The 16,599-nt window shown below is 41.9% G+C and overlaps 1 protein-coding gene across 2 annotated transcripts in view; it reads left to right on the forward strand.

The window, feature by feature from the left end:
• The window catches only part of FAT3 (FAT atypical cadherin 3), a 558,548-nt gene that overhangs the window by 516,250 nt on the left and 25,699 nt on the right, over positions 1-16,599 (forward strand). For both annotated transcript variants that reach the window (XM_025356611.1, XM_025356610.1), the window contains exons 19-21: positions 3,040-3,174; positions 4,963-5,120; positions 12,556-13,024. In XM_025356611.1, coding sequence (XP_025212396.1) covers positions 3,040-3,174; positions 4,963-5,120; positions 12,556-13,024 — 762 coding nt within the window. The remainder of the gene's footprint in view (positions 1-3,039; positions 3,175-4,962; positions 5,121-12,555; positions 13,025-16,599) is intronic.

The following is a 16,599-nucleotide window of genomic DNA, read 5'->3' on the forward strand; positions in this document are numbered from 1 at the left end:
GGTTTGGCCACAACTTTGCTTCAAAATTGAAGTGGGTACTAGGAGCAGGGAGAGGCCAGGGAGCAGGAGCAGGCACTTCTGAGCTTGCAGGGGAAGGGTGTGGGGCTTCCTGGTCTTCCAAGAGTGCAGGGATGCCCAGGTCCAGAGCTGTGGCTGGGCAGCTGTGGCTGTGCCCAGGAGAGCGGGGCTCACACCTGCCAACTCAGTAGGGAGGGTGGGGCTCCCACCTGTTCCCGGCTCCCACCAGCCCCGTGGAGCATGCCACCCCAGCCACACCTCCCCTGCTGCAGTTGGCATCTTCACAGTGGCCATTCCAGACAGGCTATCGCTACCATCACTGTGCTAATTACCAGGGCAGGACTGGTGGTAAAAGAAAAGGCCAAAACATGTGAATAAAAGGTAGAAGTACCCAAATGCTAGATTTGTTTTGAATTACAGTTTAATTTTTATTGTACTCACTTATAACTGTTTTTTAAAAACGTTACCATTATTCCTATAGGGATAAATATCTCTGCTATCATGCACCTGAAATTATCTGGCCCTTTTTTCCCCCTTTGGAACAGTGGCTTTTAAACTGGATTTTTGATGACTCAAGGTTTCTTTGCAATGCAGCCATTACATTAGAGCAGAACAGTAATATCTATAACTGTATCTCAGAAACACAGAAGCTTATAAAGAGGTTGAGATTTAGACTGGCTTAAATAGAAGGGAAAAGGCATGTCCACAGAATAGAAAGTAACAGATTTCTTAAATACATAAGCTACTGTTTCCATACGTACTTGAAAGGTAATGCCCAAGTAACCCAGAAGTTACATCTATTTGATGGGATGCATGTTGTGATTCATATATGCACATTGCCACCTCCACATGGCTGAGGTTAGTATTGGGCTCAATTTGCATTTTAAGCATAGACTACTAGTCAATATTTAGGAGCAAGCTAGACGTGTGCAGGCTATCAGAGACTGAGATGAAGTCACATGTGAAAACAGTAGAGTCAGCTGGTAGGGTTGTGAACTTATTATGAATAAACATTAAGGCAGGCCTGAGGTTAAGCTGCTAGCTATTTGTTAGCTCATTCCTTTGTTACTCAAAGGATCTCATCCTTCATGCCTGAGTTAAAATACTCCCTTCCTTTGGGAAGACTTCTGACATTCTACCAGGAGACAGAATTTTTCCTCCTCTGGTCACTCCATTGTGCTCACATACCTGCCAAAGCAGTTATCTTATTATAGTATCGTCATGTGTTTTCATGTTGTTTCCTGAGGCGAGAGAAAGAAGGCATCATTTCCTTTCATCTTTGTGTTCCCAGGCCTAATACCTCTTTGACCCCAAACAATTATTTGTTGAATAAATGCACCAAAAGTTATTTAAAAACAAGTTTTCAAAAGCTTCTTGAAATAGGTCATGAGATGGTGACACAGCTGTTTTAAGTTCCATGAATATTGATTAATACATGGCAGGACTACAGATTTGGTTGGGGAGGAAAATAGGGAGATATATTTCAGGGCACTTAAGTCTTATAGAACCATTTGTAGAGTTCTTTCCAAATTTTTAGTTAAAATGCCTTTATCTTCTAAGACTTTGTAAGCTGGATCAGTGCCAAGAGTGTCTTTTATGACTGAACTATAAACCAGTGGAAAATGGGATTTATGAATTCTGAGTTTGCTGGTGCTACTTATATTGCTCCTGTCAAGGATTACAGTTTTTTAAATGTTTATAAGTAGTTAGCATTAAATTCCTGCTTTCTTCTGCACAAAGAAATGACTGTACCTTGGGACAATATGCTTTTTTTTTTTTTTTTTTTTTTTTGAGACAGGGTCTTGTTCTGTTGCCCAGGCTAGTGTGCAGTGGCATAATCATAGCTCACTGTAACCTCAAATTTCTGGCCTTAAGTGATCCTCCAACCTTGGCCTCCCGAGGTGCTGGGATTACAGGCATGAACCACTGCACCTGGCCGGGACAATATGCTTAATGATGAGGAAAGACTTGGGATGAAAAGGAGCATGATCATGGGCCAGATCTGGCCGAGAAATGAGCTGCTGGTATGCTGCACATTCTCAGTTCACGGGGAAAGGGCGCTCCTTTGGGCTATGCCTAACCCATTTAGGAAACCACTGTTTGAGTTGTGGGTTATTTTTAATTTGTGTCTCCTTTTTTATAATTATTTTACTGCTGAAACTCTTACCAGGTGGAAAATGGCCTAATTACATGTGAAATACTCAGGACCTTTGGAAAATGTGCTTCCTTCAGTGGAAGGAACTATTTAGTTAAATATGAACAGTTCTAAAATAACGCACTTGGGTCCTGAATTCTGCCTTAATCAGTTAATCTGCTTTCCAGGATTTCCCTTCTGAGGGATTAACCTTTCATCTTACAGTGCTGTGAACATCGAACAGGTAGAAAGGAAGTCTTCCCTTGCCGAGGATAATTCTGCTGGTTTTTGATGGGGCACATCAATGTAGGGCACATTTACAGCTAATCAATAACATAGCATGTAGTAGAAGGGATTAGGAAACAATGTGAGTCATGCTTCTACAATTTAAAATTAGTCATACTTTTCTTTAGAAATGTCTTTTTTTCCCCTCTGAAATCAACCCCCAAGTTCTGAGGGCAGGAGGGAGGTGCAGAAGAAATCTAAACTCAAGGGATACATTCAAATAGCCTCCAATCTGCAGAAACACCACTCCAATAAATACTACAAGCCCTTGCATTGTGATCTTTCTTCAGCTGAAGTTGGTCCAGGTGTAACTTAACATATTTTAGCCTAAAACGAGGAGCTCTGTTTACTCTTTGTACCTAATCTGCCTAAGTCTGGCAGTGAAATTTGGCAGATGTAGGGATGTTGGATGGACATCCACACCAGATGAAGCCCATTCAGGTGCCCCTACTTCTGAGTGGCGTCTTTGTGACTCAGCTCGGAGCCCACATATCCCAGCTCTTGAGCCATTTGTGTGTTCCCTTTGAACTTTTTCTCTCTTCCCTGGAGTGCAGGGTGAATCCCTTTGTGTACTGATCATGCATATTCCACCTTTGTCACAGGAGGACTGTGCCCGGGGTCCAACGATCCTTGTGTGGAGAAGCCGTGTCCGGGAGACATGCAGTGTGTGGGTTATGAAGCCAGCAGGAGACCGTTCCTCTGCCAGTGTCCACCAGGAAAGCTTGGAGAGTGCTCAGGTGCAGAGCGGAGTGGAATGATGAGGATCTAATTTCATATTCGTGAAACACTTGCCCTTGAGTAAATTACACCATCCAAGTCCTCCCAGAAAACGTTTCTTTAGGCATGCAGCATTTTCCTTCAGAATGAACCATAGCTAACACCCACACTCACATTTACTTAGGATTTATCACAGCTGCAGCTTGTGCTAAGGGAACATGTAAAGACTGTGGGCTTCTTACATAATGGAGAAGACTACAACATGTGTTTTTTTATCACATCTCATGTCTGTTAAGGGTGTGAAATTATGGAAAATAAAAGGCTGTTGGTTGGGCAGAGGAATCTGAGTATCTGTGGCATGGCCTTTGATGCTCAGGGTGCTGCACGAATCCACAGCCACAAAACCAGGACCCACAGAAGGCAGAGCCAGTCCTGTTGCCCTTCCTTAGAGTCAACCCCATCTGGTGAACCAAGTAAGGAGACTCCCTACTGGAAATTTCTAACTAACTTCATGTTCCAGCAGGAGAGGCGCTCACCTCTGCATCTTAAGGAAAGAAAAAAAAAAATCAGTATTTAAGTTATTTTAATCTAAATGATCCTGTTTCTGATCTTCATTCAGTTTCTATACTTCATTTGATTCATATATTCTCTACCACTTCTTTACTCAAAAAAGAATATTCTTCATTGTGAGTACCAATAGAATCCTCTTCAGGTATATTTAAAATACAGGCACATTGATAACAATTTTGGGATCCAATAAATAGTTGGAATAAAAACATAACTATGCCTAGTATGGGCAAGGAACTTTGCAAGAATTGAGTTCTAGAAATTCAGGCTTTGCAAAGAGAAGCACTGTTCCTAAAAGTAGAAACCAAAGCTCCTTCTTAGCTGATTTCAAGAATGGAGCTGCAATTAAGTAAAGGGACCACCTGGATGCTTACCTAAGTCATGTAAGGCTTAGAATTAGAAGAAAATTATACTGTCCCCATGCACATAGCAGGTGGATGTGCAGGGGGATCACAAAGCCAAATCTTCTAAGTTTTGGAGTCACTTCCTGCTGACTCTTCTCCTTTCTATCTAGAAAACTTCTGATTATCTATATTTATTGTCCATTTGGTATATTTCCACACATTCCACCTTACACCCCAGCAAGGTAGCTTTTCAGCCATTACTTTTCTTGTTAAAACATAAAGTTGAAAGCAATTTTTTTAAAAAGAGTAATCTCAGAGTGAGCAATCAAGTTGGACAAAATTCAAGGGGAGTCTCGAAAGTAATGGTCAGAAAGTGAAAGTGTGACTACACGAATTTCCTTTATATCAGTTACCTTTTTGCAAAATTAGTGCAAATGACATAAATTAGCTATTAGGCATTAGAATACTTGGGGAACATGGATATCATTTGGAAATGGTTTTGTTTTCTTTGTTTCATGGAGCTGAAAGTTCTTGAATGCGTAAGTGATTGGGGGTTAGGGGTATCTTTTAATAATGCTCATTTTAGAAAGTAGGAGTTGGAGATTTTGTAACATTAAGAAAATCCAAGTTGTGGAATGTACCAAGTGGCTCTTGGCATGAGGCAAGTAAGATGATTTGGTGTCTGACTGGTTAATATGTTTTTCACTTTGAAATTAGAGTGTGATGTGAAATGGAAAACCAGTTTGTAATCAAAAATGATTTGTCCTCAATGCCTTCATTAACTTCTCATGCATGGTCTTTAATCAACTTGGTTGTTGGTTGTTGGGTGATTTCATGTGTCTCTGCTCCTTTCTGGATGTTAAAAATATATATGCCTTCTCATAACGGTCTTTTCAGGGCACACTTCTCTCAGCTTTGCTGGAAACAGTTACATCAAATATCGGCTTTCTGAAAATAGCAAAGAAGAGGATTTTAAACTAGCTCTGCGTCTTCGAACCCTGCAAAGCAATGGGATTATAATGTACACCAGAGCAAATCCCTGCATAATTCTGAAGGTAATTAAAATGGGTTATCTTTTTCTGCAGTCAGTTCTCATGTTAGTGTTTTGGCTCTTGGATTGGGGAACGGCTGAAATCATTTTGTCTTTTAAGTTCAGAAGACCAGAAGCAGACTTCTGGGCAAAGGGGAGCAGCAGCAGAACTGGGAAGGGAGCCAACATCCCATTTCCTTTTGAACATTCAGCTTCAAAATTGGCTCTTGGTACATGGGGCATCTCTCTTGAGAGTGGGTTCAAGGGCTGGCCTCCTTTGAGCTGTAATCGCTCAACAGTTCATTAGAATGTGCCTCCTAATCAATTCCACAACAGGGGTGGTCCTTTAAGAGGATTGGCGGTATCCTTTTCTAACACATGGGTCTATCCCCACTGACTTTTGAAGGCGATTTCTGTTCTTGCTCAGGGAGGAAATTGGAGACAGGGGGTATAAGAGATTTTCTATATCCTATCATGACCCAAGTAACCCAATTTTTCAGTCATTTCCTAGCCTCAAAAACTCTCCTAAAGCAGCCAGATTTATTTGAGAGCAAGTCTGACATCTATATTCCGCTCAAGGATTCTGGCGCCTTCGTGAAAACAATAATAATAATGGTAATGGGCCAGGTGCAGTGGCTCACGCCTGTAATGCCAACACTTTGGGAAGCAGAGGCAGGTGCATCACATGAGGTCAGAAGTTCGAGACATGCCTGGCCAACATGGTGAAACCCTGTCTCTACTAAAAATACAAACTAGGCATGGTAGTGGGCACCTATAATCCTAGCTTCTTGGGAGGTGGAGGCCACTACACAGTAATCTGGGTGACAGAGTGAGACTCCATCTCAAAACAAACCCCCCCAAAAAAATAAGCAAATAAGATAATAATAATAACAGCTTTTTGCACATCATTTATTTTTATTATACAGCTAATATGATAAGCTTGTTATATGTTATCCCCATTTGATCAAGAAGAGGACAGTGGTTCAGAGAGGTTATTTTCTCGAAGTTGCACATCTAATAAGTGATGAGGCCTGGACCCCACACTCTAGTCTCTCTCACTCCATGCTGTTAATCTCCACACTATTCCTCACTCTCCATCTTGCTATTATAGCTCATTTTTTAAAAAATCACATTCTGGGCATCTGTAGACCAGATTCAGCCTTCTAGGATGGAGGAAAGATGGCAGGAAAAGGAAGAAGACGTGTTTCATCTCGTGCTATTCTCACCAGGTTGCTATGTCAGCCTATCGTAAATGCTCTTCAAAAACATTCAGAGTCCGTCCAGTGGAAAATGCCCTTTCACATGGAAATGGCAAGAAATTGTTTTCTTCCCAAGGTTTGGGCTTAAAGGGTACATGGTGGACCTTTCCAGCTTCTGCCCTTTGATTGTTTGATATGTCAGATTCAAGTTGATTAGGTGGCCCAAGCTTTAGTCCTAAAGACAGATGAGGAAGGACAGAAATAGAGAACATTAAATGCCAGTGGGTTTCTCTTAATGATCACATAGGGCTTTACTTACCCACATCTGGTATTGCCAGGTATTACTTGATGGCCATAGTTGAGTGAGCGGGGAGTCGAAGTTTAAAAGTTGGTTACTTTTGTAAGCAGTCTCCCACTATCCTTATTCATTCAACTCAGAATTCTAATTTAAGATCTGGAAAGGAAAGCAACGTTTTTAAAAGAAAATAAGAAAAGTACTTTGGATGCACAGTTTTAGAGAATGATGCATTCAAATCAGATATTCATGGTGAAAGAAGAAAAACTCAAAAACCTAAGTCCTGCCTTTATTTTCTCGTGGCCCCGGAAGCAGCGTGCCTTGGGTCAGTAGATCATTTTCTAAATAGCCCTGAGAGTTGAAGTTTTGCTTAATTGCTGGGAAAGTGTTCTGAGCATTCGGGCTCTGCTTGGGCCTCACTGACCTCTCTCTCTCCTCCTTCATGCTCTAACAGGGCTGGTGGTTGAAAATAGTTTCTATTAGTAAATCTCTTATAGAGCATTAAATCTGAGAGGGAACAAAAATATTGAACCTGAATGGCTTGATCCTAAAATGGAGCTTGTAATTTGACACTTCACTGGCAAAAGTCTAAAATGTGCAGATCCCTGAGGATAGGAAAGAAGAATAATTAAGCCTTTTAGGCAGCTCCAGCTCCTAAGGTATATTGCATTTCATGAAACAAGCATGTTTCTGAAAGTTGTGTAAATTGAATCTCGGTAAATGGAATTCTAATAAACTAGAGATGGATGCTATTTGAAGGAACCCTTCCATTAATCCCTTTGTGATGTGAATAATCACTCCCAATCTGTCTGTTCTATAAGTTTGCTTTTCATATGTTGGGTTTGCCCAAAGCAGGACACAGCTGTACTAAACTATTGCAGTTATTCTCCTACAGTCGCCAGGAATATCCACTAAGGGGATTTGAATCTGTTTGCTTAACATTTTCAGCCTCATGCAAGATTTAATTTCCTTGGCTTTAGGTACAGTATGTGCCTTGCACTTTGGTTCAACAACTAAGCTGAAATGCTTTGTTTAAATTGCACCTCTTGGTTGTTTATATTTTTCCGGTCAGAGCACATTCTCTAAAAAGTACTTAAAGTACTCAGTGGGGTGAAGGGTGCCCCTTACAGACAATTAAAGAATTGCACAGAGACCTTGAGAAGTGAAAATACTCACAGACAAAGAATATCACTGTCTCTCAGCAACAATAAAATGCACTCGTTCTTCTGTTTACCATTGATACCCTATCTTCTTCCAAAAGAAATTCAAGGCTTACCATAAGCATCCAAATGCAATAAAATGAAAGTACTATTAAGATGAAAATACAAGGTTAAGAGCCAACCAATGAAGTCGGGTAGAGTAGAATATCATTATGAGAAAATCTAGACCAAGGAGAACTACTTCAGTAGAGCCCAAACCATAACTGAGTTTCCTGGCAGCCAAAGCAACAGTGAAAATAGATAGGTTCTGTGATTCTCCTCACACCTATAAAAGAAACATGGCATTCTTTCTCAAAGGGAGATCTGGAAAAGATTTTTTAAAAAGAAGAAGAAGAAGAAGAAAGAAACATGTCAAATCACCAGAAGAGATGTAAGGAGAAATCAGTAGAACACTTTATCTCTGTGTCAGTCTTTCATCTCTAATATTATGGCAAAAGCACAAGGAGAATATGATTGTTAATCTAGAACTATCACATTTTTTTTGGGGGGGGAGTTATAAATGATTCATTGCTACATTGTGATGATTCTGAGACATGGCTAGCTTCAAACCCCTAAACTGAAGGGAAGATAGGGAAAGCTCATTTGGTTTGTAAAACAACCCACTTGGCATGGCCAGATCTTTCCTATTATATAGATCAAAAGAGTAACAAGGAAGCTCCCTACAAGATTTGAGAGTTTCAATGATCTATTTAAGAATGTCACCAAAAAGTAAGTTAACCTTAATAATTACATTTTGTAGTAATAATAAAATACCTAAGAGTTTATGAAGTACTTTCACATACATGTCATTTCAATTCTCATTCCCCTTCCATGTAGGTATGAGTGTCTACTTTTTTTGCCTGTGAGGAAACTGAGGCTCAGAGAAAATTCAATGACTTGCTCAAAATGACAGCCAGTCAATATCACTTTGGGTCTGGGCCTATGACAGAGGAGAGCTGGTTGGGGAGTTAGATATCTTTTGATAAACTCCTATAGTTTATCAAAAGAAGAAATTCAGAGGGCTGGGATGATTATGCATTCATTTACTCATTTAAAACACTTAATGTATACCAAATGGCTATTAATGGCAGCCTTAAAAATCGGTTTTTGTATTTTTGTTTGTTTGTGGGGTTTTTTTGTTTTTTGAGATGAGATCTCACAATGTTGCCCAGGCTGGTCTCAAACTGATCACTTGATCCTCCTGCCTCAGCCTCCCAAGTAGCTAGGACTACAGGCACTTGCTCTTGTGCCCAACTCAGGGGAAAAAAAAAAAAAGTTTTTAAAACATCCCTTTTTCAAAGTATACTGAATAATTCTCTTACAAGTTCCATGATTATTATGCATTGCTATAACCACACACCAAGGATCTGAAGCAGTAAGACTTCATGCCATAATTTACACTTTTTACTCAAAATCCTACTTTCCTGCAAAAGTGGGACTTCTTAGAACTCTGATGTCTTGTCTTCCAAGCCCCAAGATACTAAAACTCCAGGGGAACGCACATCACTGATTTCAAATGATCCTTCGAATCTAAATATTTTGTAACATTAGGGCAACACTCTCTCAATTAAGTATTTCATTGAACAAATTACCTAGCTACACCCCAACCCTAGCAAATCATTTCAGTATCATTGCTATAGACTTTTCTTACCCTTTCATGCAGACCTCAATTTCTATTAAAATAGCTTCCCCTCTGATTTGAGAAAGCATCATTCTCTTAAAGAAGACCCTTAAAACTAGGTGAACCCTACTCTGAAGACAGAGAAGAATTAACTATGATCAGAATATGTTTTCCGGTGTGAGAGAACACAGACATGAAAAGACAAAGTGTTCTTTTCACTCCCCGGAATAATACACCTGTGCAATAGCAAAAGATTGTTAACTTTTCACAAGATAACTTTTGGCATCAGTGTTCTAGTTTGTCATATAAACAAAGCTGGTAATTTCAACCTCCTAGAATTTTGACAATCCAAATGATTTTTGTTTGTAAGAGGCTGAGAATCGTGTAGGCATCTGGCTTCCTTCATTCAGCAATGTTGCTGCTGTTATTTTTGCAACAAAAATAAAAATAAAAAGGATGCTTAACCGTGCTGTGTTAGTATGGGATAATTTTATGTTCCTCAGTTATAGAACTCTGATATATTTGAGTACATCGGAGTCCTGTCATTTCTCCCTGGTGAATATGTAACTTGGTGATTATTCAAAGAGGTAGGAGGTGGGGGTGACAGAGGAGAATGAACCAAGTAATATGTTAATTGAACATCTTTTTACAAAAACTTAGATAAATTGCACTCTCACCACCAATTTTTCATAATAGACTGAGGACACCAGTTTGTAGCCACAGAGTTAGCAGGTGGACTGTGCCAGAAAATACTCCCCAAAGTCACATTTGGTGATTTATTACTTACATTAAAATACAAATATGTAAAGTATCCAGGAGTTGCCATGGAGCAAGTATTCTGGTATGATTTACAGTATCTATTCATTCAATTTTGTGGAACCGAAAAAAATGACAAAGATGATAGCATAAGATTACACGTGAGGCCAGGCACAGTGGCCCACATCTGTAATCCCAGCACTTTGAGAGGCCATGGCGGGCAGATCACAAGGTCAGGAGATCGAGACCATTGTGGCCAACCTGGTGAAATCCGTCTCTACTAAAAATACAAAAAATTAGCTGGGCGTGGTGGTGCTTGCCTGTAATCCCAGCTACTCGGGAGGCTGAGGCAGGAGAATCCCTTGAACCAGGGAGTTGGATGCTGCAGTGAGCCGAGATCGTGCCACTGCACTCCAGCCTGGTGACAGAGTGAGACTCTGTCAAAAAAAAAAAAAAAAAAAAAAAAAAAATTACACCTGAAAGCTCTCTGAAAAGAACATAAATAGTTGTCTTTTTACATTTGCACATTTGCATGACAGAGCAGAGTATGTATGTTCTAACTGTGTATGATATGGCTAATCATTCTGCAGTGGACACAGTAGCCTTGAAAAATAAGCCACAGCAGTTCTCTCTGCTCTCCAGACCCAAACCCAGAGGGGCCAGACCATTCTCTCCAGGAGACCTGAGTGGTACATGACAAAGCCTGAATTTGATTCAGCATTCCAAAATTCCCACAGCTCTGTCTGCTTCACAAAGCCCCCTGCCTTCTAGATACACATGTTTATGTGGCATGACCTATGAAATTTTATGCAGGATGAAGAACATGGAGCTACAAAGGCAGAAATGAGAGTCCCTAAGAATTCAGTTGTCTGTACTGAAGCATAGAGAAATATGCCACGTGTGAGAATGAGAGGTGCTATGATAATCCTGAATATGTCTATTATGAGTTAAACGTGTTTCACAAAGACTGCTTCAGTCTATTTCTGTGAATTCATTTTCTCTGTACCTCCTTGGCTGTTTGTAACCTGGAAGCTCTGGGTTGTCCTGTCATTTCCTTTTCTTTCCTTTTTCTTTTCTTTTCCCAACAAGTGTCTGTTCTCTGCACAGAACTGTGAATGCCAACAGACTGGTGTTCCTGGCATGACTCAGACACTGGCCTCCACAAGGTCCTCTTGCTGGTCATAGACATAGGCCAGAAAAGAAGCTTTTGTTTCACAATTTCTGGCTGCGAATCCCTTCATGAGCAAATGTACACTTCGCTAGACAGGGGTGCAGCCCTCATTCCCCGGATCCCAAAGCCACCTTGCATTTCTGAGAAATGTAGAACTGGGTGGACGACAGGGGATTCAAAGGCCTGTTTTCTTTGCAGCAGTTGAACCTGGGGCTCCATGGAGGGCCAGTCCCTGCTCTGCAGCTCTCTGCCAGCAAGGATCCTCCATAGCACGTGCTTTCTTCCTGTGTGTGATGTCTCCTGGGATTAGCCTCCTGGGGGCAGTGATGCCCTTGCTCCACCAATGTACTCCAGCAGCAGGCTGGTCTCTGTTGTCGCACCCCAAACCAGGGCTGGGAGCATTCACAAAGTGTGGGCCATTAAACAAAAGATCCTTCTGGAGGGCCAGGTGTCACAAGTGATCGAGATATTTTAAGCAAATAGCCAAGCCCTGAGCACCTTGGAAGATAACCTTCACCTAAACCATGAGCATCATCCTAACAGACTATTTTAAGAATATGCTAGTGTTTAATATAGAGCAGCTTTTAAATCTTAAATGTATACAAAGCCAGGAACTAGGAAATTTTTCATTTCTACCAGGCCTCTTTCTTTCCCCTGTGGCGCACTCATATAAATGTATTCAAGGAACATATTTGTGTGATCATTTGATTAATGGCCATCTACCCTACTAGACTGTCAGCCACATGAGGGCAGAGACGATAACTCTATTTGCTCAGATGGTCTCCTTGGCACTTAGTACACTGCTTAGCATATAGTAGATGTTCAATAAATGCTAATGAGTTCACCGAAATCATTCCTGTGGTGGTAATGACTAAGAAGGGTGCAGAGAATAAACAGACCCCTAAACCAGATATTGCTGGGAATTTTAAAGGGTAAAGACCCAAGGAGTAGAAACATTCTTAAATATAATTGTGGATATATGAAGGTGTGCCCATATTACTAATCACAATATGTGAAATGTAAGGCATGCATTTTCATGGCAGGTAAGGGGGAGGCAGAGTGGTTAAAAATCAAACCACAACAGACTTATGAGTAGGGCAGAAGTCATGTCCCCATTCCAGCCTTCTTGTGAAGCCCCCGGGCCGACCAGGAGCAGGGTGTAGGGAACATACTCCCAGTTGAATATTGAGAAGTGCTGCACTGTTCCTTCCCCACGCAGATTGTGGATGGCAAGCTGTGGTTCCAGCTGGACTGCGGCAGCGGCCCAGGAATCTTGGGCATCTCGGGCCGTGCTGTCAACGACGGGAGCTGGCACTCGGTCTTCCTGGAGCTCAACCGCAATTTCACGAGCCTGTCCCTGGATGACAGCTACGTGGAGCGGCGCCGGGCACCCCTCTACTTCCAGACGCTGAGCACGGAGAGTAGCATCTACTTCGGCGCCCTGGTGCAAGCAGATAACATCCGCAGCCTGACTGACACGCGAGTCACACAGGTGCTCAGCGGCTTCCAGGGCTGCCTGGACTCGGTGATACTGAATAACAACGAGCTGCCACTGCAGAACAAGCGCAGCAGCTTTGCGGAGGTGGTGGGCCTGACGGAGCTGAAGCTGGGCTGCGTGCTGTATCCCGACGCGTGCGAACGCAGTCCGTGTCAGCACGGGGGCAGCTGCACTGGCCTGCCCTCCGGGGGTGAGTATGACTACACAGTGGGCACCCGCCTGGGGGTTTAAGGGGAGAGGGAATGAACTGCAGGGGGATCCCTGCCCTCCCAACGCAAGGGCTCTACTAGAGAGGAATATTCATACCCAAGATGCTTTCCAACCTTCTCAATCTGCTTTAGGGAAGCCTCAGCTCTTGACAGTTACAGGAGTGTCCAGTTTTGCCAATCGTTTGCAGCTCCCCATAGGTGCAGTGCAGTGGCACAGGGGCCCAGAGAGGCCATCAACTCCACCCACTCCCCTGTTCCACCCCTGGCCTTTCAAGCCAGAGGAGGTTGGACGAATTGGACCCCCTTTTAAATATGCCCTCATGAGCCACCTGCATGTCACTGCAGAATGATAGTAGCGCTCTGAGTTATGACACCCACGCACATGAAATTGCTGACCAGATGTAGACATGCAACCTTACTAGAAGCTAAGACATACAACCTTACTAGAAGCTAAAGGTTACTAGAAGCTGTCCACCAGGAATAGGAGATCTTGGAACATACTTTTGCAATGTGTGTATTAAAAATAAGTCTAGTTACAGCTTTATAAAGGAGTAGAAAGTCAAGAATAAGGAGCAGAAAATTTACATAAAATCTCAGGACAGATAAGCACGCAATGAAGGCATGATGCTTTACTCTAATATTTTTTTTCTCACAAAGTACATCATGAAGAAGAAAGAGGAGAGTAGACATAAAAAAGAAAACAAGAAAAGGATTTATAGAGAGTTTCTTTTGTTTGAGGGAAAAGCCAAGATTATTTAAGTCCCAGGAGTCTAGAGATAAAAGAATCCCTGACTTTACCAAGATGCAGTGTCTGTGTTAATGTAAACTAGGTCAGACATGCTCCCGGTTGAAGGCTTGCCACCTCCCAACAGCCCAACCACTGATTCCACTTCAGCCCCTTTGCAGAGTCACTCAGCAGTCGTGTGATTAGCAAATTTAAACCTTCCTCACAAATCACTTAGAGATTCTGCTGTGCACATTACCATCTAACGTTCATGAAACCCAACTCCAAATTTAGAGTCCATTTTATTATTAGAATGTTATAAACTGTCCATGAAATGATGCACTGTCGAAATACAGACCCCAAAGTTGTTTAGACTTGCATACGTTACTACCACAATGAGGGCCAGGTACCCTGGGGGGAAATTTCTGTCGTCTCGATTTAAGAAATCTATTTGCTGTTTTTACTGTCTCAGCAGTATATGTAAATAAAGGGTTGTTATGGTGCCATAATTCCCAAATGATGGGCAGTAACTATACTTCAGTGGTTCTATAAACCAGCCCATTATGACAAGTCATGGCCAGTTTTTCACCAGGCGAAACAATTCTGCTAGTGTGAGCCATCTACGATATATAAAAGGAGCATATAATTAAATTGGGTTGAAATAGAACACCACTCCATGTCAAATGCTGGGTACATAGCCACAAATTGTAACATACTTTTAACGATGGCAGGACGTTGTTTTTGCTGGCAGGGCTATGGGCTTCCACAATGGATTATCTTTAAAATAATAATAATCATCACTGTATGAGGGAAAGAGACTAGGGAATCTTGCTTTGCAGTGTGCATTTTACTTTTCAAAAAATTTCATGAAATCCTTTAGCTAAGTATTCAGTGGAAGTATGTTAATTAAATGACTATGACCCACATGGGGAATAGCAATTTTCTCTATTTTTAACTCTCTTCATTTAACCATATTTCAGCACTGATGACCCGCTTGCCATATACTTTTCATATAACCTAGAGAACTTGTCTTGCCCTCCGTAGGGCCCCAGCCTTGCCTATAGAGCACACTCTCCCATCTACCTCTTTGTCTTCCTGTTCCCTTCTTCCTTCTGTGATTGGGCATTGGATCAGGATTCTACAACAGGTATTCTTTCTTCCAAGGTGAAATAGCCTCTTGTCAGTTCAATTTTCTCTTTTGTCTCTGGGGGCTTATGTTTTCCTAAAATGAAAATGGTATCTTTTCTCACCTTCGTCTATACAGCTCCCTTCTCGCAGTCCTATTATCTCTGTTCTGTTGCGGGAGCCCTGCAGGAGCATCCCACACCAAGCCTATTCCCAAGCCTGGCCAATGGGTTCTTATCTCAGTAGACACCCAGACGGGTCCCGGGCGGGGGAATTTGGGAGTCTCATGACAGCAGGACTGGGCCCAAGGCTAGCAAACTCCTTGCCACTCACCAGGAGATCCAAGAAATCCAGGACTTCTATTGCTTTCCTAGGGAGCCAAGGGCACGAGATTCCTCTTCTGATGTGTGAGGAGGTACCTACCTCTTCCTGGCTATAGGGGTGAAACCTTGGCTTCTAAGAAAAGTGGAAAGAGAACCCATTTTCTTGCCCCTATTATCTGTATCAATATTATATCAATAGAGGAATTTTTGCTATATCCTGTATCCTATCTGCAAATTCCTTAAATTGGTGCCAAATAAGGGAGAGAAAAAAGGCAAGAAAAGAAAGAATCAAAATTTGGACTTCACTTCATGCCTATGAAACTATGAAGCTAATTAGAAGGTTACTTAAAAGAAAAATCCTCTGAGCTGTGAGTGATAGTTTAAAAAGAACAATAAGACCAAGTCTTTAATGAAAGAATATTTATGCCTTCAAGAATTCCCTCTGGCTGCCAGGGAAGTCTCATCACAGGAAGAGACAGTGTTGTTCCCCCAGATCAAAGACTAGGCTGCGTGAAGTGTTCAAAGGGGAAATTTGGGCTAGAGATAGTAGAGGCAGGGAGCTTGAAATGAGACTCTTTGCACATGAGACTAATAACAAAACTTAATTGTTTGAACATTTTCTGTTGTTTGGACCCTGTGCTATGTGTTGCTCTAAAATTTTAGGACACATGTTTTAGCATAAGCATCCCCTTGACCACTGAAGAATCCTGGAGTATTGGTCATTGGCTCTCCTGGCGGCAGACTCCACTCTCAAACTGAGGCTATCCTAATACATTCAGAATTGTTAAAGCAGGCAACACACAAGAAGCATTTTTCTTTCAGGGATGCAGGATTCTGCCCCAACCACCTCTAAGCCCAATCAAACCCTTGGCGTGAAAGTCAGGGAGGCCACAACTACTAGCTTGGAATGACACAGTCAGCAGGTTTGATCAGCATTATAACTCTTGCTGTCCCAGGAGCAGGCCATAGGAACCTCAGGGGAGTCAGATTCCAGAACACTGACTTGTAATGAGAGTATAAATATGACTCTATAAACCAACCACAGAGAGAAGGCTCTCTCTCGGTAAAGCCTTAAAATTATATGTATTTCATAAACATTAACTGGAAATAGCAACCACTGTGGAGAAGCCATGACTAGGTCCCATTGTGATCCCTGCATTTCCAGATGCAGTGGGCAGGGATCAGCCCAATGTCTGAATAATAATATATCAACACCCACAGTTTGAATAAGGAGTACTCAGTCCTCCATGCCTTATCATGCTTAGCTCAAGCCCATTAATGAAAAACACATTTGAAGCCAGGCAGTCACCATGCCATAAATAGTCATTCAGGCAGCATGGCATGAAACCAGAAGCCTAACTCCTGAAATGGAAACTTGGGGAAA

This window comes from Theropithecus gelada, chromosome 14, assembly GCF_003255815.1.
Source record: "Theropithecus gelada isolate Dixy chromosome 14, Tgel_1.0, whole genome shotgun sequence".
NCBI lineage: Eukaryota > Metazoa > Chordata > Mammalia > Primates > Cercopithecidae > Theropithecus > Theropithecus gelada.